Consider the following 21,036-nt stretch of genomic DNA (forward strand, 5'->3'; position numbering starts at 1 on the left):
GGATTGTGTCGGGTTTTTGGTGTGGAAGTATATTTACATTGTGGTCAGGATAGTCATGTTTTCTTGATTTGAGTTCTGTTGACGTCCTGTAGAATAGACACTGGGAGGGAATCTAGTGTAGATATTCGTCTAAGGTAAATTAGCGTCCCATACATGTAAAAGTGGGAAACCAACTATTATAACATTAGACGAAATAAAAGCGAGCGTTATAACAGAAACATTCTGACAGGTCGTGACTTTAGAATTAATATTAAAGCCAACAGCAACATGCCGCAGTTTCCTGATTGCACAATAATGTGAAGAAGAATAATGAGGACCCACACTGGCGTGGCTGTTCATTTTACAATTTATTGGCGATATTTCCCTTTCATTTCCTTCTAATATTAATTTACTGATTACTCCAAGCATTTGAGCTCTGCGGTGACTCATTTCAGTTAGTCAAAATGACACCAAGACCAGTTTATTTTCCAGGTTTTTCAAGAGTAAAGTGAAAATTCGTTCCTTTCTTCAAGAATGATTCCGCAAGGTCTGGAGCCCGGAACTAACACCCACCCTTATATATCTAGCAGAACTTGATGTCACCTTATTCACAATCAATCCCTCTTTTACTCACTAATAATTCGTTAAATATAAATCTTCAACTTCTCCTAGACATGCCACTAGTGCTGACTATTCGAGTTAACAAAATGGCGTCAAAAGTTTACTGAAGCCACGCTCTAAACTATTCGGTGATCCTTTTAATGTCCGAAGCCTATGTCCAACCGAGCAACAGGGTTCACTTGCTAGGGCTCAAGAATCCCATGTCCTGAATGTAAGTTATCCTCGCAATACCGATATGGGATCCCAGAATGGTCATTTACTTAGCCAAACAATAGGTTAGGAGTAGTCGATTTGGTGACGCAATAGTTTACAAATTGATTAGGTTGAGGTTAACCACAATTTCAAATAAATTGCTAGTATAATAGATAAACCGGAATGCCAGAACTAAGGAATGAGTTCTTAAACCCACCGGATATCGGAGAAGATAATCATATGTTCACAATTTCCTTGGTGTACGAAGAAATATGGCTTTCCAATACAAATAACAAGATTTGCGAGAGTCACTGATTCCATTGGTAATGATGTAAAAGGCCCATACGTCTTAAGTTCTTTCTTGCTTTTCGCCCACTGTATAACCTCTCTAGGGCATAACGTAAGTAAACAAAATAACTTACTCCCCAAGGCTCTTGCTATTTGTGTTCCGCAAATCATCATAAAATGTGCCTTCAATGAAAAAGTATGAAGAAGGGTATATTTTATCCGCCGAAACACGCAGTTCAGGATTATCAAGCGCCTCGCTACAGTCTCCTAGCCAAACCTGACAACTGTTTATACAAGGTTAACACTTACTTTATCTTGTGAACACTTTATAGCTTCCCTTAAGACCGTGAGATTTTGTTTGGACAACAGCACCAACCTCTGAGTAATGACTAGTTGCCGAGACTTACAAAGTCGCTAAAAATGACCAGTAATACCTGTGCACAGGGATCAATGTTAGGAAGGCTAAATGGTCGGTAGACAAGAACGGTCACAAATACATCCGGGATGACTTCTGTGGCCTCTGGAGATTCATCAACAGAATTTCGGTAAGACATATCCACAAGTGGTCGAGGATTTCTTTGCATCGCTGTGAGGACTGATGTTCTAGAATTCAAACCTTCAGTTTCTTTCAGTAAATGAGTTAGGGTTTTCAGCTGCTTTTCATCTTTCCTCGATGGTATGATTTTTAAGATTTCTTCTAAGGTCGTGTACTCTCTATCGACGTATAAATTTTCCAAACTAAACAAAAATCTCAAATTGTATATAGATTTACCTGCAATCATTCTCAAGCTGCTTGAATATTGAAGAATCAGTTACGATCTTCTTAAACTCAGATGTAAGAAGATCACTAGCTTCGTTTTCCTTCAATATTTTATGTTCATTGGGTAGACAGGAAATAAACTGCTTTCTCAGATCTCCTATTCGGAACTTCGGCGAATCAATGCTGACAATTTCCATCAGTTAGACATCTTAGAATAAATTAGAAAGTAATTACATAAGTCATGTACACAACACGGGATTTCGTAAACGTTACAATAACGCAAATTATTGTTTATGCGAGGCAGTCTAACATAGCTATATGAAATCGACAGTATGTGGCTATTTCTTCACATCTAAAGAATTTACGTAGTTGAAATCCTCTTAGTCGTATGAAAAAAGAGATGTAATACACAACACTTGTCAGCACTCAATAATATAAAGCTGTTGTGAACATACCGAAGTGAGAACAGTTAATGGCTACCTTTACTTAATAATCACAACTGCAAGATAGTGTATGGTAATATTTTGACATGAACAATCGACTAAGGTCTAAACGTAGTTCGAATGGTTGTGGACGGAATAGAAGAAGCTTTCGCTTAACAGGCTCCCGTGTCTAGTAGCAGGGGATCACCAATACCTCCAGGTAGGAACCTAGGTATATTGACTATAATAGATTGGAAGAAAAAAAAGAAATTGGTAACTCATAATGAGATGTTATCCTTGGTCCTTAAGAATAGGTCAAGTTTCCTCTGAAAGAACTCCTGGGAAGTCTCTTGCACTAGTTCAGACGGCAGAGAATTCCAGCATTTGACAACTCTTAAGAAGTAAAATTTGTGTCTACAGTCTCTTTTGCTATGTTGCATCTCCAATTTCTGGGTGTTACCCCTTAGGTTGGTATTGGGACTAATCTTAAATAGGTGTTTAAGGGGATGTCCAGAAATGTTAAGGATACTATAAGCCATCAGAAGGTCACCTCTAAGACGCCTATACTCGAATGGGTAAAGGTCTAGTGAATGGAGGCGTTCTTCGTAAGGTTTGAATTTGAGTCCCTGAACTGACTTCGTGGCTCGCCGTTGGATACGCTCCAGAGTGTCCTTATCCTTTTGTAGTGAGAGAGGAAATACTATGTTTCCGTACTCCAAATGAAGACGAATAAAACTGTTGAAGATTTTGTGAAAGTTCTTTCATCAAACTGGTCAAAAATGCGCTTCAATTTTACCAGTGCAAGATTTGCTCGAAAGGCATTTTTGTCAGTTAGCGTAAGACTTCAAATCGTACGGCACCAGGACTCCTAAATCTTTTTCGACTTGGGATACTACTGGAGAGGAGTTTCTTAAGTTGTAACTGCAGTCTGTTGTCGTCTGCCCAACTTTGAAGTCGAGTCAGATCCTCCTGAAGTGCCTGTATATCGTCTTGATTGCGTATCTCTCTCCAAAGTTTCACGTCATCAGCAGAAATTAATGTCTGACGATGCCTGTCTTGGAAGATCACTTATATAAATCAAGAAGAGAAGAGGTCCTAGTACTGGGCGCTGGCTGCCCCACTAGGACATTCCATGGCCTGAGATAAAGTGAAGTTAACCCTAAGCTTAAAATGTCGATTTTTCAGATATGAAGTGAGCCAACCAATCAGAGGTGTTATGACACCCAATCTTTAAACCTATTGATAAAACATAAATGGTTAACCTTATCAAAAGCTTCTGAGAAATCTAGGTAAATGATGTCAACCTTTCTCATGAGATCGAGGATGCTCGTCCATCTGTCCACCGCAGTCAGCACGTTGGTTATACAAGGGTAGCCCCTTCTGAAACCATGCTGTTGGGGTGAGAAGAAATTTAAGGACAGTAGATAGTCGTATAAACCGTCGCATATCAGGTAATCCATGATTTTTGAAGGCATAGAGAGAACAACCACCGGTCGGTAACTTGAAGGTTCGCTGCGTCGACCTCCTTTGAAAACTGGTGTGATGTGAGTCAGCTTCCAATTTTCCGGTAGTTTGCCTCGCCTTAGCGAGTGTGAGACCATCACGCTAAGCGGTGTCGCCAGGACTGAGACTGCTTCCCTCAGTATAGCAGAATGGACCATCTCTACGACAGGAGGTGTCTTTTTAAACATTTCCTACATTTAAGACGGCATACATTCATGAAACAACTAATAATTGGCCGATTCTGTTCATATCACTGCTTTATGTGGCCTTAAACTCTGAAGAGAACTAATATTTATCCATGACTAAAAAATCAGATATCTGACTGGTAGTGTTGTCCACTTTGAAAATACTGAAAATGTCGAGTGCATATAAACTACGAGTAAATAACTAATGGTATAACTGAAAATAATAAATCCTGAAACAGAGCTAGCAGACCAGCGATCCGAAAGGCTAATACTAAGAACAGCCGTCTACAGCACTTTCTTTAAACTGCGCTCTCACGTTCATTATCCAATATCTATGAGATCACGTAATTTTAAACCATTGTCTTATTTATGGGTCTTGATGGTATAGAACAGCTTCAAGCCCATAGTTCTGCCTACAAAGACGTATTGATAATCAAATGGACAACGGAAACTAAAGACACACGCGCGCTATTTAAAAAGGACAGTGGTATTTTTCCTCGCTGAGTAAATTTCTTTGTTTTGATCGTTTATTACGTATCAAGACTACTGTTTTTCACTTTAATTGAATTTATTTCAGTTAAAGTATTCGACTAAAGTATCGTTTTTACTGTTTTGTCGTTGGTACTCTTGAGTACCTCTTTTTCAACTGTATCTGTTAGTACTTTTGGCCCTAGCAATCTACAGCCCTTCACTTTTGGCCATTGATAATTTTTTTTGTTCTGAGTATCATCACAGATTAAAAAAGAACCCCTCCTAAATGACCGGACAGTGTAAAAAAAGCAGTTGTCAACGTCCGGGTTGTCGTTATCCTGTTGAAAGCGGCATGCAGTGCGACGAGTGCAAAGGCTGGTACCACGAAGTTTGCACGAACTTAACGCCTGCTGCTTTCAAACGGTTCAGTAAGAAGGGTTGTGTGTGGCTTTGTCAACAGTGCTGCTCGGATGCAAACAACTTGTTAACCGAGGCCATCTCACTGGTTGATGCTGCAAAGAAGTGTTTTAGCAAGCATAGTCGGAACGCGTCAAACAGCACTCGATCTGTCGACACGCAAATCAACGTGAAGGAAACTAAGGTTAGTCCGGTGATAGATGACTCACGCCCGTCAAAGAAGGAAAAGCAGTCTCCAAAGAGGCCTGCCTTAAAAAAAAGCTCAAGGAAAGTAGGTTCTTCTGTTCCCCGTCTCCCAGATGGGATCCAACAGGAAACACCTAGAAGCCGCAATCGCAAGGCTCTATCGGTTTCAAATGGTAAACATAACACGACCCCTCAGGTCATCGACAACCCCCCAAAACCCAACACTAGGTTTGACGCAACTGTTATTGCTTCTACCAGCACCGTTGACGAATGGGTAAAGGTTGTAAGGAAGAAAAGTATTGATATAAAACGGAAACCTGCCCCCGTAAAAGTGGTTGAAAAATCGAAAGCTGATCATAGCGACAGATCAGCTATTTTTCATAGAATTAAGGAGAGCGATAGCTCTGAACCTAAAGCTCGTTTTGAGCATGACATTGTACTGATTAGGCAGCTGCTTAATCAACTCATGCCTCAAAATATGACTGGGGTCACCTTGCTAAAGGTGTACAGACTAGGGAGTCTAACGGACTCGAAACCAAATCATTCCAGACTGCTTAAAGTAGTATTCGGCTCTTCGAACGAACGTGACCTAATTTTACAAAATGGACACAAATTAAAGGGTTCAGGAGTCTTTATCCGAAAGGACCTACCGTTGGCAGACCGTGTTAAAAGACGGGAAGCCGAGAAAGAACTACAACATAGGTTAGACGCTGGCGAAAAGGACCTAAAAATTGTAAATTTTCGGGTTGCAAGACTTCGACAGGGGACTTTAATGCACCTATGGTAGACTGGGAAAATCTGCGAACTAAATCGTCGGAGAATTCTTTCGAGCAGGAACTAGTTGATGGGGTTATCACATGTGCTCTAGTGCAACATGTGAAAGAAGCGACAAGGTACGATCCGGACACTGAATCATCCTTATTAGATCTTATACTGACTCACTATGAGGATGATGTTGCGAACCTCCATCATATGCCACCCCTAGGTAAAAGTGACCACGCAGTTTTAACTTTCGACCCAACGTCTAAAAAGCAAACATACCAGACATCATACACTCAGCATCGTTAATAGATTGGACAATAGACCCGGAGTCCTCCATTGAAACGGCCTGGGACGCATTTCGAAATTCATACTTAAAAGTTACCACACCCCACATCCCTTGGACTATACCAAAGGGGCCGAAAAACTCACCACCATGGTTCAGTAGGGAGATCCGTATCCTTCTCCGTAAGAAAAGGAAAACGTGGGATGTATTTAGGTTACTGGGGACTGATGAGTCAAAATCTCAGTATCGAAAGGCTCGGAACACTTGTGCCTCGACCCTCCGTAAGCCTAGAAAATTGTACGAAGAAAAACTTGTTAAGGAATCCATAGAATGTCCTAAACGCTTGTATTCCTATATAAACCAAAGGACAAGGAGAAAAGGAAATATTCCTGCTCTATGGGGAGACAGTACTGCTTCATCATTAGTGGAGGACGACTTTGGTAAGGCTCAAGCGTTCTCGAACTACTTTAGCAACGTGTATACCATAGAAGCGCCCTTCTCGTCAGCGTATACAGATCCCCCCATACATACACTGGATAGCGTGACCATTAAAGAACTCGATGTCTTTGGTCTGCTAAATAAGCTTGACATAGGTAAATCCACGGGGCCCGATGAATTACATCCTAGGCTACTGAAGGAATTTTCTAACTTCGTTGCAAGCCCTTTAAGTACATGCTTTAACCTATCCGTTACGCAGGGTCGCTTACCGAAAGATTGGAAAAATGCCATAGTAAGTCCTGTCTTCAAAACAGGTACGAAACACAAACCTGAGAACTACCGCCCCGTTAGCCTAACTAGTGTGGTTGTTAAAATATTAGAAAAGATTATTCGGAAGGAGCTGTTTAAGTATCTCGATAAAAACCGGATCCTCTCGGAGAAGCAGCACGACTTCAGAATAGGTTATTCTTGTCTCACTAACTTATTAATGGCTCGTGAAAGCTGGTGTGCTCTTAAGGACCAAAAGTTACCTGTAGACGTCGCCTTCATTGATTTCAGTAAAGCTTTTGATAAAGTTCCGCACAACCGGCTGTTATATAAGCTAAGAAAAGTCGGGATTGGAGGCAATTTATTGATGTGGATAAAAGACTTCTTAGTTGGGCATCAGCAAAGAGTTCGGGTGAACTCAAAGTTATCTAGCTGGGAAACCGTGCTTAGTGGAGTGCCCCAGGGTACAGTTTTGGGGTCAGTGCTATTCCTCTTGTATGTAAATGACCTTCATCGTTTCCTATCATCATCGGTCTTGCTATATGCTGACGATGTCAAGATGTGGAGAACGATACGATGTGAGGGTGATAGCTTAAAACTTCAAAATGACCTGAAGAAATTATCTGAATGGTCTCAAACCTGGCAGTTGCCGATAAATACTTCCAAGTGTGTTGTGATGCATATCGGTCATCAAGGCACAGATACATACACGATGAATAACACTGAGCTTCCTGTCGTCCAGACATATAGTGACTTAGGAGTTATCGTTAACTAAGACTTAAAGACTACTGCACACTGTCGTGCAATAGCCGTCAAAGGTTTTAGAACGTTATGGTCAATACGTAGGGCTTTTAGTCATATCGACACTAAGACGTTTTTGACTTTGTATACAGTGTTCGTACGTCCTAAACTTGAGTACTGCATACAAGCGGCCAGCCCTCGCTTGAAAAAAGACAGTGAGCTTCTGGAAAAGGTTCAAAGAACGGCAACTAAGCTGGTTCCCGGAATAGCGAAGCTTCCGTATGAATCTCGACTGGCCAAGCTGAACCTTTTCCCGTTGTCATATCGCAGAACTAGAGGCGACTTGATTACAGATTTCAAATTGCTTAGTGATAAATTTGCACCTAACATGCCCTCATTTTTCTTGTCTTCCAAAACAGAGAATTTACGAGGACACTCCAAAAAAGTTCACAAGCCGAGAACAAATTACTTGTCAGCTGACTATCGACTTTCCCATCGAATCATCAACGAGTGGAATTCACTACCTCAGCACGTGGTTGAGGCTCCATCCGTCGACTCTTTCAAAAGAAAGTTGTATGAACTGAGAGACCACCATTGCCAGGACTAACATAGGCCATCGAGCCTCCTGTCCTTCCCAAACTGAAACTGACTCACAGAAGTACCCAGAAAATCAAGGAAATAAGGTATTTCTGTACGGCTGTTGTGAAATCAGATTGTGAAAATGTGGAACCCAGATTTTAACGCTTAACGATACATATCTCACAGAGAGTTCGGCCATTTTTCCTTTGTTAAGAGGGTTTTAGAATAAAGAATCAGATGTAAATTTTGGAGACGCCTAAACCATAACAAGTCCTCAAACAGGAAGTTATTTTTGGAAATACTATAAAGTATAAAACCTAAATAACTCCGCCTGGAGTCCCTCCGGGATCTACTGCCGTTCCCAAGCCCGGATAAAGGAGGAGGGTTGCGCATGGAGTTAGCGATCCCATCCCGTAGAAAACCATCTCGCTAAAAACCGCTAACTAGAAAATATTATTCGAACCTTTTAAGCTCTGCCCTGGGAATCAGAAGGTCTTCATTTAGAAGAACTACGACGCCTCATGATGAAAGCCGAGTTCCTTCGGAAGTTACGGGACCGATTTCCTTTCTGACAACCAGAGCAACCATTTATTTAGGTACATGGAATGTTCGTACAATGTGGGACACCGGGAGAGCCTTCCAAATTGCTGCAGAAATGAGGAGGTACAACCTAAAGGTGCTTTGGATCAGTGAAACACATTGAACGTAAGTTGGACAATAACGACTAACTTCAGGTGAGCTCCTGTTATACTCCGTCCGTGAAGAAGAAAATGCCCCACATACACAAGGAGTTGTATTGATGCTATACAAACAAGCACAAAATGCACATATAGGATGGGAATCTCATGGACCAAGGATCATCAAAGCCTCCTTCAAAACAAACAGAGAGGGCACTTCAATGAACTTCATCCAATGCTATACGCCTACCAGCAACTACAATGAAGACGTTGAAGACCAATTCTACGATAGGCTGCAGTCAATCGTCGAGATGTGCTCAACAAGGGACTTGATCATTATCATGGGAGACCAAACTGCCAAGTTTGGAACGGACAACACTGGATATGAAGACATCATGAGACGATACGGACTGAGATAAATGAACGAAACTGGTGAGAGATTTGCAAACCTATGTGTTACGTCCAGGTTTTGCTCGTTCCAGTTATTGTAGAACATCCCGCGCTAATTTCAAAAAGGGCAGTGATTTTTGAACTTGTTGTGATTATACTTGCTTTTGGTACTTATTGCACTAAAAAGCATTCTTGGTCTACTTTAACTAAGAGTTCTTTGTTTAAAGTTTGAAATTTTTTGCTACATTTTGTCCTGGGTACCTGTTTTTAGTCCTTGACTAACACTTGTGTTCACATTGTTATCATTTTTTGTTTTTAAACCTTTTAAATCGAATTACGATGGTTGGTAAGACTCACAAATGTGGGCAACCAAATTGTTTGTTTTCCGTTGAGGAGGGAATGCAGTGTGACGACTGTAAAAAGTGGTATCACAAAATGTGTACACGACTAAGTCCGACGGCTTACAAAAGATGCTCGAAGCCTAACTCGCATTGGCTTTGTGTGTTCTGCTGCACGGATAAAAAGGTACTAATACAGGAGGCTATAGGCCTATTGGCTTTGGCCTGCAAGAAAAACGATGACGGAAGCACTGATAACAGGAGCACTGACGATGAAGAATGTGTCAGTGTAGTAAGTGCTGCTACTGGACCCATTAAACACCTGACTGCGGTTGACGGGAGCGTGAAATCTCCGTTGACATTAACGAGAAATGAAGTATCGCTTGATATTGACATCGGCAGTCATACACCTCTAGTCGAAATAGAAGATCCGGATAAAACTGTCACCGTTTCACATAGTCCAGGTGTGGCTGTTCTGAGTGGTGACAAATGGACTTCGGTAAGAAGAAAAAAAATAAGAAGAAAAAGGCTGTAGGCAAAACGCAGCTGGTCAGCAAGACGTTGGAAGGGACTTTATCAGAAGAAAAATCCTCACCGCGTGAAAAGACAGATCTCTCTGAGAGATCAGTCATTTTTCATAAGATAAGAGAATCTTCAGACACTGAACCAAAGGCAAGATTTGAACATGATCTCAATCATATTAAGACATCATTAAGTAAACTACTCCCAGATACAGTTTCAGGAGTTAGTATTTGTAAGCTTTATAGAATAGGAAAAAAGGTGGATTCCGAAAGTCCTCAGAAAAACCGCCTCCTGAAGGTTACATTCAACACGGTGGAAGAAAGGAACCTGGTTCTAAGTAATTCACGTAAACTGATTGGATCCGGAATATATGTCCGTGAGGACCTCAGCCTAGCTGATCGTATTAAGAGAAGAGCCGCAGAAGCGGAAATAAACGAGCGTCGCCGAAACGGTGAAAGAAACCTCGTTCTTAAGGGTTTTCAGATTGTAAAAGTTCGGAGCAAAACGATCCCCAAGCCACTCTGGGTGGCAAGGGAAAGCTCTCCACAAACTTAAAAGTGTGCTACACAAATGCTCGCAGTCTACTAAATAAAATGGCGGAGCTGAAGTCAGTGGTGGATAAAGAAAAACCGGACGTTATCGCTGTCTCGGAAACTTGGTTAACGTCAGAAGTATTAGATAGTGAAATCCAATTGACCGGTTTCATAACCAGTAGGGCCGATAGATTAAACCGAAGGGGAGGCGGGGTTATTGTGTACACGAAAAGTACCCTAACCATAAGATTAGCTGAGACAGTAGCACATGTTTCAGGGACATGTGAACTGGTGAGATGTAAGTTGAAATGCTGAAGGCAAGATATTGAAGTAGTTGTAGTTTATCGCAGTCCAGAATGTGTAGCAGATGATTTTCTCCTCAGTAAACTTAAGTCCTGGTGTAACAACGGTAAAAGCCTTGTAGTAGGCGACTTTAATGCACCATATATAAACTGGGTTAACTTAGAAGTAGAGTCATCTATGTCGTCGTTCGACTCCAAACTGTTAGAAACCTCGATTGAACTAGCATTATCCCAACACATTAGAGATCCCACAAGATACGACTTAAGAAACTCTTCCTCTCTTTTAGATTTAGTCTTCACACACGGTGATGACGTTGGTCAAACGGCTTTTCTCCCACCACTTGGGAGAAGTGACCATGCAGTCATCTTATTCAAATTCATGGTTGAAATTGCTTCTCAAACAATTGCGCCGGCCCGTCCCAACATATGGAAGGCAGATATGCAGGCAATTAACTCCGCAGCATCGGCTGAGAACTTGGAAATTGACTCAAAGGCATCAGTACAAGAGGCATGGACTCTATTCAGGCAGTTATACAATCGGGTAACTCAACCATATATACCCTGGACTGTCCCAAAGGAAAAGAAGCACGGACATCCCTGGTTAGGGCGGGATATTCGACGCTTACTAAGACAAAAGAAGAAATGCTGGGATGTTGCCATCCGCCTTGGCACAGCAGGTACGATGGAACACTACAGATCGATAAGAAACGAGTGTATAACTAAAATTCGGGAAGCGCAAAGAAAATATGAAATGCAGCTGGCAGAATCTGCACTCAAGCAGCCCAAGAGGATATTCTCGTACATAAACTACAGAACAAGGAGTCATCACTGGATTCCCAACCTAATTAAAGTAGGAAGTGAATCTGAAATGATAGAGGAAGATCAGGAAAAAGCTGAGGTTATGGCTGACTATTTTGGGGCAGTTTTCACTCAGGAACCTCCTCTAGAGAAAGAATAAGACCCAATTACAGAGTCAACAAACCACCTGCTCACCATGGACTTCGACCAAAACGATGTGCTTAAGGCTCTTAGCACCCTAAACATGGAGAAGTCAACAGGACCAGATGAACTACACCCTAAAATCTTGAGACATATTGCCGAATATATCGCAGCCCCACTGACTGTGATATTCAAAATGTCACTTGACCAAGGTGTGTTACCTATGGACTGGAAGGACGCAATCGTCACTCCCATACATAAAACTGGTCTACGACAAGTTCCATCAAATTACAGACCCGTAAGCCTCACCAGTGTTGTAATTAAAATACTGGAAAGGATAATCAAACGGACCATAACAGCATTTATGGAAACCAATAACTTGCTGAACATGGCACAACATGGTTTTAGAAAGGGTCTATCCTGTACAACGAACCTCCTTATAGCTAGGGAGCTCTGGATTAATGCGCTAGACAATGGAAACTCAGTGGATGTTGTCTACATAGACTTCAGTAAGGCTTTTGACAAGGTGCCAACTAATAGACTGCTATTAAAGTTGGCAAACCTTGGTATTGCCGGACCTCTTTTAAAATGGATTAAGGATTTCCTAGTAGGTCGTAGGCAAAAAGTAAGAATAAATTCCAAGTGCTCCATCTGGAGACCAGTACTTAGTGGAGTACCCCAAGGTTCCGTCCTAGGTCCTTTACTTTTTATAATGTACGTTAATGATCTTACAAGTATAGTACAGTCTCCAATGTTATTATACGCTGACGATGCAAAAATTTGGCGAGTTATAACTGGAGACAAAGACGCATTTACTCTTCAGGCGGACTTAAATAATATGATAAACTGGTCTAAAGAGTGGCTAATGCCTATCAACTCGGAAAAGTGTGTCTACATGCACTTGGGGGATTCAAAGGTTAAAACGTACAACATAGGGGATGTGTCATTACCCGTAGTCCGGTCTCATAAGGACCTAGGGGTGACAGTGAGCAATGATCTTAAGACGACGGCCCATTGCCGGGAGGTCGCAGTTAAGGGGTTTCGAACCCTCTGGGCTTTAAAAACGACATTCACTAAGCTTGATACTACCATGTTCACCACATTATACACATCCTTAGTGAGAACTAAGTTAGAGAACTGTGTTCAGGCTGCAAGCCCCTGTTTAAAAGGTGACTCAGACATACTAGAAAAGGTACAGAGGGCAGCTACGTGTGCAATTCCGGAACTCCGGGGTGTATCATATAAAGAGCGGCTTGAAAAACTGAACCTCTTTACTCTGTCCTATCGCAGACTAAGGGGAGATCTAATTTTGATGTACAGAATACTGAGAAATGATTTCGGACCTAACTTATTCTCTCTCTTTCTTCCCACTAGATCGGGACACCTCAGAGGACATAGCAGGCGAGTAGAAAAGCCAAGAACGAACAAAATACCCGTGGCATACAGGTTTTCACACCGAGTCATCAATACTTGGAACCTGCTACCTGAAGCAGTGGTATCCGCACCTTCAATTGACTCTTTCAAGAGAAGACTGGACACTCACAGAAGCATACTAGAAAAGGAATAACACAGGCCGTAGGCCTTCTGTCCTTACTACACAAATCTGAATCTGAAGTACGGACTATCGATCTACTTGCAAATTACGGACCCAAATTAACAACAGAACCAAGCTCCAATTTGTGTATCAAATTTATTCGTAATTCACAAATAGTCGACCAAACGTCGTTCAAACAACAATGATTATAACAATTACAAAACAAACCTTCAATTTTGTAGGTTCCCGGAGCAAAACTCCCAAATACCAAACCAAAGATAAAGAGAGCACCAAAATACCAAACCAAAATGTCCGAAATAATGATATAAACAGACAAGTTCAAAAGTTAAGTAAAACAATTACATCCAAAAACACAGTAAATTATTAATGTACAATAAAAGATTTTAATCCGCCAAATGTCTTCAGTTCTCCCGTAACACTCTCGACCAAAAGAACCTTGGTTCTTTTCACAGACATATAAATAGACAACAAGAATCCAAGTATATGCATCACAAACAATCAACAACGAACACTCAATATACCAACAATCTCGTGATCCCTAGGACTTACACCAGTACGCCTAGGGATCCGAGTAGCTACCTAATATCTACAACTTCTAGACGCAGTTTTCTAATATCTCTTACCAGGATCTCTTCGCTTGTCCGCAACTCCATCGATCTTAACCTATTACTATTAGGTATCACTTTCCTTACCAGACCTAATAACCATTTGTCTTTCTCTAAAAACCCAGTACATGTCGTCACCAAGTTACTCTCTCCTATGTTCATCTCTGGTTGAGTCCATTTGTGTCTAAGTTGCAACAATGAAACATATTCCTTAGACAAACGTCTCGAAAATATTTGCGCCAACATAAACAACTGCAATATCAACCATCTAACAAAATGCTTCATCCTCCATGGAAGCTCATATACGCTAACGTAAACATTGATATATAAACCCATATAGAGGACCAATCCATTAAATCCTTTATTTACCACGAACTCTTTATTCTGATTCCAAATCATAACATTGTTAGACTCTTCTACTTCTTTTAGAAGATGAATAACCCTAACACACGGCTTCAGGCACCATTGCATATTCACACACAAACAACTATTTGAGTCCGCAGAACAAGAAGCCTTTCTCCCAATAATCATTAGCCACAAATTAAATCGTACGAACCACTGCTTAGTAGTGTTGTTACGCAAGTCCAATACAAACATCAAATCTCCTGTAAGTACAAGTGAATTGTTAGTCACTTTTCCGTGAGATTCATCACGAGACCCACCAACATTATATTGCTTAATGTTAACCGAATTCTCCAAACACACTTCACAATCAAAGGCTAATCCTATTTCACCCAATCTGGGTAGTAAAGGTGCACCAGTCAAACTATTTACAGCATTTAATCCTTTCAAAAGCTGATCATTAAGAGAACAACCCCAATAGACAGCCGCACAATCAAAAACAATTCTCGATTCCCCAGACTTTTTAGGGTTGATAACAGGATGATGAGGAATATACCAACACACAGCATCATGGTCAAATTCCTCTTCACTAGCTTCAATGATGTAGCCCTTACTTAAATCTTTATTCATCACAACTTGATATTTCTCCAAAAGACTGTTATCTTTCATAAACCTCTTCCTTAAACATTCTAGTCTGCGTTCAGCTAGTTCCAAATTATTCGGTAGCCTTGGTTTATCATACTTCCATGGTAGACCAACTTGGAAATGACCACCCTCCAATCTAAACGAACTGCTAACTATTTCTAGAGCTCTTTTAACTTCGATAGAATATCCATTACGAAACGTATCTGTATCCTGGAACTCATGATTATATAATCTTTCTAAATCTCGCAAAATATCATTAGTGGAACAATGACACCACTGAACTTGATGTAGAGACCTTGATACTCCCTTAGGATCTATAATCATCCAACCGAGATGAGTACGCAGAGCAAACGGATGCTTCCTGTCCCCCAGACGTTGTTCTAGGACCCAATGTGCATCTGGAGCATCACACCCAATCAGTATTCCTACAAAATTACTTTGCGATCTCGGAAGAGTTAAGTCCTTCAAAATGGTTCCACCGTTTCAGCTGGAGTTCGGTTAAAGGTGCTGCATGATCGATCGGAAGTTTCTTGGTCGTGTAAACTTTGTTGATTCTTATAGAACCCCGTTCATCTAATGAAAATACCTCTAAATTTACCTCCAAACATTCACAATTGGTAGTTCCGTTCACAGTCGCCACCTTCATCGAAGTCTCTTTACCTTTAATACTCAACTGATTAACTAATTCTTCACATAAAAGAGAAGTGTCCGAACCACTATCTAGTAGTGCATATGTTTCCAAACATCCTTTGGGACTGTATAGTCTGACTGGAACGATACTCAAACAAACCTTTGAGGAGTTCCAATCCTTAGCTAGGTTCATCACATGGTTATCAATACCATCAATATGCAATAATGAATTATGTCTAACCTTGCAATTCTCAACGTCGCATTTGAAGCCTGACTTGCATGACATAGCTAAGTGACCTTTCCTCAAACATAAATAACATGGACCACGTTTTCTTACCTCCTGCCTCCTTTCTCTTACATTCATTTTGCTAACCTTGGACAATCTGTCACCTCATGATCACCTACGCAGATTTCACAACGTGATACCTTGACTGAGTTATTTGGGTCTCGTCTAATTGCATGAAAGCGTGATCTCCTATCAGCTTGGCCTTCAGAATTACTTTTACCGAACCTTGAGTTACACTGTACTAATCTACCATAATGGGTCCGGGCAATTCTGGCCCTCTCTTCTACAAAGACCACAAATTCTTCAAAGCTCGGCTCCTTCCCATGCATCATGATCTTATCGGCGACTTCCACCCACTTATTCTGCAATTCTAGTGGTAAGCATGAAACTATTACCTCCAAATTAGCCGTAGAATTAACGTCAGACATGTATCCCATTCCCTTCAACGTTATACATACATTACGCAACTTAATCTCAAAGTCAGTTAATACGTCAGCTGATCCTCCGACAGATTTTTGGTTTAATAACTCAGTAATTAGTTCTCGTGCAACAGGACGTACTTTACCAAATAAATCATATAAAATTCGTTTAGCCCTGTCGTAGCCCAAATGACTGGGCAAAGAAACGCAAGATTTAATTGCTGTTCTGGCCTTTCCTTTGCAATAATATAATAAATACGACAACAATTTGCTCTTATCTGACAGTTTACTCTCTATAAGGCTATTAAACTGACTAGTGAAACGGTAATACTGACCCGGTTGCCCATCAAAATACATCATATCGATCTTAGGTGAAACCATGTTATTAACCATTGTATGTAACGTGTCCTTCAGTTCCCCAACCCGATCGACCTTTGAGATGTTACATACCTCCCCTGAGTGATTATTACACCCAGTATCACAATCCGAATAATTTTTAACTTTAGCATTTATCCCACATTTATCTACGGGTAATCGTTCATCGTCCTCGATGGCCTTGCATTCTAGTTCAGCGATACCAACCTCTTCTTGTAGATCTAACATCTTAAGTTGCCGTTCTAATTCAAGTCTCTTCTCTAAATTCCTTTTCCTCAGTAATGCTTTATCTAACTTTAATCTAGAGGTACCAAGCTGACTAGAAGACATACTATTAATACTAACATCATCACATTTATCATCATTAACATCAGAAATACCACAAACAGCTTTAGAAATTTTACCATCCATTTCGTCATTTTCCTTCAGCCTTTTGCTCCGTGTTTCCATCGTATTTGTTGTTCCAAATAATCAATTACCAAAACAAATCTGAATTAATCCAAACAAAATCGACCAATAAGACCAGGATTTTGGACTCAAAATATCCAGACAAATCCAAGGTATGAACACAGAATCAATAATTGAAGAACTTTATGTTACGTCCAAGTTTTGCTCGTTCCAGTTATTGAAGTACGGACTATCGATCTACTTGCAAATTACGGACCCAAATTAACAACAGAACCAAGCTCCAATTTATGTATCAAATTTATTCGTAATTCACAAATAGTCGACCAAACGTCGTTCAAACAACAATGATTATAACAATTACAAAACAAACCTTCAATTTTGTAGGTTCCCGGAGCAAAACTCCCAAATACCAAACCAAAGATAAAGAGAGCACCAAAATACCAAACCAAAATGTCCGAAATAATGATATAAACAGACAAGTTCAAAAGTTAAGTAAAACAATTACATCCAAAAACACAGTAAATTATTAATGTACAATAAAAGATTTTAATCCGCCAAATGTCTTCAGTTCTCCCGTAACACTATGTGCCTTCAATAAACTGGTCATAGGCGGCACCATATTGTGGTGGACCAAACAATATATAAACGCAAAAGTATCAACAAAGTTAATAGCAATCAATAGTAATATTAATATTTACAAGTTAAATGTTACAAATGCAATAACAAATTAGGGACGTTACTTAAATCGGCTAGTCGTTGCGTGTTCTGTTGAGTTTTGGTCTCAAAAATCCACAATTATAAATGCATAATAATTCCACAGAGGTAAATATGACGCCAATAAGTTTCTTTGATGTAGGATATAATGGAAATGACACTGCAGTCTGAAATGAGGATAATATCCAGTTTAGAACGCAATTGACTTGGTAACGAGCGAGAATAGAACAATGGGTATGTGCGTAATAGTGTATTTGTGAGCAATCGAAAATGTGTGTCACGCTATGTTAGAATTACAACGGAAAAAGTGTTCAAGGTCGTTGACTAAAACAACACGTACAGTCATTTAATGATAAATGTACATACAGTGAAAAATTGACAAAACAAATAGAAATAACATTGAAAACTATTTACAAAATAAGGTTGTCAGGTCTATCTCCACATAGCTCCCCCCAGAGTGTCCGGAGGTAACACTGGTTACAATAACAATAATAAAAATTTTATACCAAAAAAAAAATTTACAATAATAACCAATTAACAATGTGGAGATGCGTATGACATGTACGTTAACAATATACAGTGTGTTATTGAGTGAAAATAGTGGTGATATGGCATAGCATGACAAACAAAAGTAATGAGAATACCGTCATTTAAAAGCTTGGTTTGCCAACAATGATAATAATGTGCAGACTGTTACTGACCCCCCAAAAAAATGAACTGCTTATTTTGTGTGTGTGTGTGTGTACAACAAATGAATAATTAAATAGAGTTTACTCGTTTATTATTGTAACAAATTTTTTTCTATGAAAAAAATGTGACAAAACGAATAATTGTGGGGAAAAAAATATGGTTAATTATGTACACTGTAAAAAAAAGGGAAAAAAAACATCATGGATTTTGTTAGGAAAAATCGGGTGAGTATGATCGTATAGTACATCAGTAATTGTTTGTTTAGATTTTTTTTATTCGGCGAAATGTACATAGCGTTTGGGTTTTCTACGGCTCTGCCTGAGCGCGTTAAACAAGTAGGTTTGATACTCAGTTTTTCTTCCCTGTCTGCTGTAGTGGTGGTTGCTGGACGGGGTTGGTTCAGTGAAATAGTATGTTCTTTGTCAAGTTGTGCTTCGTAGAAAGCAGGCTTTATTCTATCGATAGCGATAGTCTCTTTCTTTCCACACTTGTTGATTATGAAGTGTTTGGTCGTTCTTTTAATTACTTGATATGGTCCTTCATAAGGTTGTTTCAATGGCTTTTTAACAGCATCAACTCGAACAAAGACAAACTTGCATGTTTCTAGATTTCTGTTGAGTTGTATTCGATTGTTATGTTCACGAGGCGGTATGGCTTTGATTCGTTGCATGGTTTGCAGCAGTTGGCTAGCAAAACGACTTGGGTCCGTTGGTGTTAAAGTGTTTGGGTCCACTAGTTGACCTGGTAATGTAAGGGTTGTACCGTAAACTAGCTCAGCAGCTGTACAACCTATATCTTCCTTTATAGTTGAACGGATACCCAGGAGTACAAGTGGTAATGCGTCACTCCATTTTGTCGTATCATCTTGTGCCATCAGCGAGCTTTTCAATTGGCGGTGAAATCTTTCGACCAAGCCGTTAGCTGCTGGGTGGTAGGCTGTTGTTTTGATGCGGTTCACGCCCAGAAGTCTTGTGAATTCCTGAAATAAGATAGACTGAAACTGGGGACCACGGTCGGTAGTGACGATAGAAGGTACTCCGTAATTTGCTATCCAACGGTCAAGGAATACGCCGGCTACTGTTTCTGCAGAAGTATCAGCAATAGGGCATGCTATGGCCCATCTTGTGAACCTGTCCACCGCAGTGAGAATATGAGTGAATGAATTAGATGGTGGCAATGGACCAACTATGTCTAAGTGGATATGCTGAAAACGTTTTTCCGGCAGGGGATACTTGCCAACTGGACTGATCGTGTGCTTCTGAATCTTGCTGCGTTGACATTGTAGGCAGCTTCGCGTCCATCGTTTTATATCTGAATTGATTTTTGGCCACACAAAACGCTCAGTAACCAATTTGATTGTGGCTCTGATTCCTGGGTGAGAAAGGTCATGCAGTTGATGAAATACCTGTCGACGACATGCTAGAGGTACAAAAGGGCGATTGTTACCCGTTGAAACATCGTAAATGATAGATGTATTTGAGAAAGGGATGGGTACTGGTTTAAGGTTCAAGTTAGACTTCTCCTGGCAGGCCTTCAAATCTGCATCGTCTACTTGTAGTTTTGCGATGGTTTCTAGATCGATGTCTTGTTTACGTAACAGGGTATTTACGTCCTTACGTGACAATGCGTCAGCTACGACGTTGGTGTGTCCTTTGACAAATTGGATATGTGTCGTAAACTGGGAGATGTAATCCAGTTGTCGTGCTTCGCGAGGTGAATGTCGGTCGTACGATGTGTGGAATGAGTAACATAAAGGTTTGTGATCGGTCATGATGGTAAAAGTTCGTCCTTGTAGTAAAAAGTTAAAGTGTTTAACGGCTAAGTAGATAGCAAGTAACTCCCGTCCAAAGGTACTATAGCGTTCCTGGGCTGGTGACAATCTTTTGGAGAAAAACGCTATGGGGGTAGTCATATTGTTTACCTGTTGTTGTAATACTGCCCCGACGGCTTTTTGAGATGCATCGGTACACAGAATTAAGTGGGTTGTGGGGTCAGTATTTAGATATTGTAGCATGGTGGCATTAGCTATCATCGACTTTGCTTTTTCAAACGCTGTTTTGGCATCAAGAGATAGGTTGAATGTTTGATTCTTCTCTCTCTTCGTACCTTTTTTGTCGGCTTTCAACAGATCGGTTAATGGCTGTAATACTTCAGCACAATGTGGTAAGAAACGGCGGTAAAAATTACACATACCGAGGAAGCGTCGTAATGACTTCACCGAGGTTGGTTCGGGATAATTGGTAATAGCTTCAACCTTTTCTGGGAGTGGTTTGATGCCTTGAGAGTCAATGTAATGTCCTAAAAACTCTAAGGCTGGGACTGCGAATATGCATTTCGAAGGATTGATGACGACGCCATGTTTTTAAAACGATCAAAAAGGGTCTGGACATGTTGGATATGCTCTTCTAAAGATGAGCTTGCAATGAGAACATCGTCGATGTAGGCAAACACGAAATCAAGGCCTCTTGTTACGTTATCCATGAAGCGTTGGAATGTCTGCGCAGCGTTTTTAATCCGAATGGCATCCTTAGAAACTCAAACAAACCAAAAGGTGTTATTATGGCTGTTTTCT

General features: G+C 40.4%; 2 protein-coding genes across 3 annotated transcripts in view; one reads left to right on the top strand and one right to left on the bottom strand.

Annotated features, from left to right (window-relative positions):
• The window catches only part of SNAPC3_1 (small nuclear RNA activating complex, polypeptide 3), a 29,093-nt gene extending 24,571 nt beyond the window's left edge, over window positions 1-4,522 (bottom strand). Inside the window, exons 1-5 of one of the 2 annotated variants that reach the window (XM_051209233.1) lie at window positions 1,853-4,522; window positions 1,515-1,818; window positions 1,390-1,482; window positions 1,215-1,357; window positions 1,010-1,180 (exon numbers count right to left, since the gene is read on the bottom strand). In XM_051209233.1, coding sequence (XP_051074667.1) covers window positions 1,010-1,180; window positions 1,215-1,357; window positions 1,390-1,482; window positions 1,515-1,818; window positions 1,853-2,037 — 896 coding nt within the window. In that variant the 5' untranslated portion in view covers window positions 2,038-4,522. Of the gene's footprint in view, window positions 1-557; window positions 1,181-1,214; window positions 1,358-1,389; window positions 1,483-1,514; window positions 1,819-1,852 lie in introns of those variants that run through there. The other variant, XM_051209234.1, reaches the window with a different exon arrangement.
• Window positions 4,523-9,063: 4,541 nt separating this feature from the next.
• On the top strand, window positions 9,064-20,924 carry MS3_00000868 (uncharacterized protein). Its single transcript, XM_051208464.1, has 2 exons — window positions 9,064-13,571; window positions 17,445-20,924. Exon 1 carries the CDS (start codon window positions 11,851-11,853, stop codon window positions 13,360-13,362), a length of 1,512 nt encoding a protein of 503 aa, XP_051074669.1. The 5' UTR covers window positions 9,064-11,850; the 3' UTR covers window positions 13,363-13,571; window positions 17,445-20,924.
• The last annotated feature ends 112 nt before the right edge of the window (window positions 20,925-21,036 follow it).

The sequence above is a fragment of the Schistosoma haematobium genome, chromosome 1, assembly GCF_000699445.3.
Source record: "Schistosoma haematobium chromosome 1, whole genome shotgun sequence".
Taxonomy (NCBI): Eukaryota; Metazoa; Platyhelminthes; class Trematoda; order Strigeidida; family Schistosomatidae; genus Schistosoma; species Schistosoma haematobium.

What these genes read in the sequence shown, in the direction of transcription:
- MS3_00000868 (XM_051208464.1), top strand. Translation starts at nt 11,851, where the DNA reads ATGGACTTCGACCAAAACGATGTGCTTAAGGCTCTTAGCACCCTAAAC.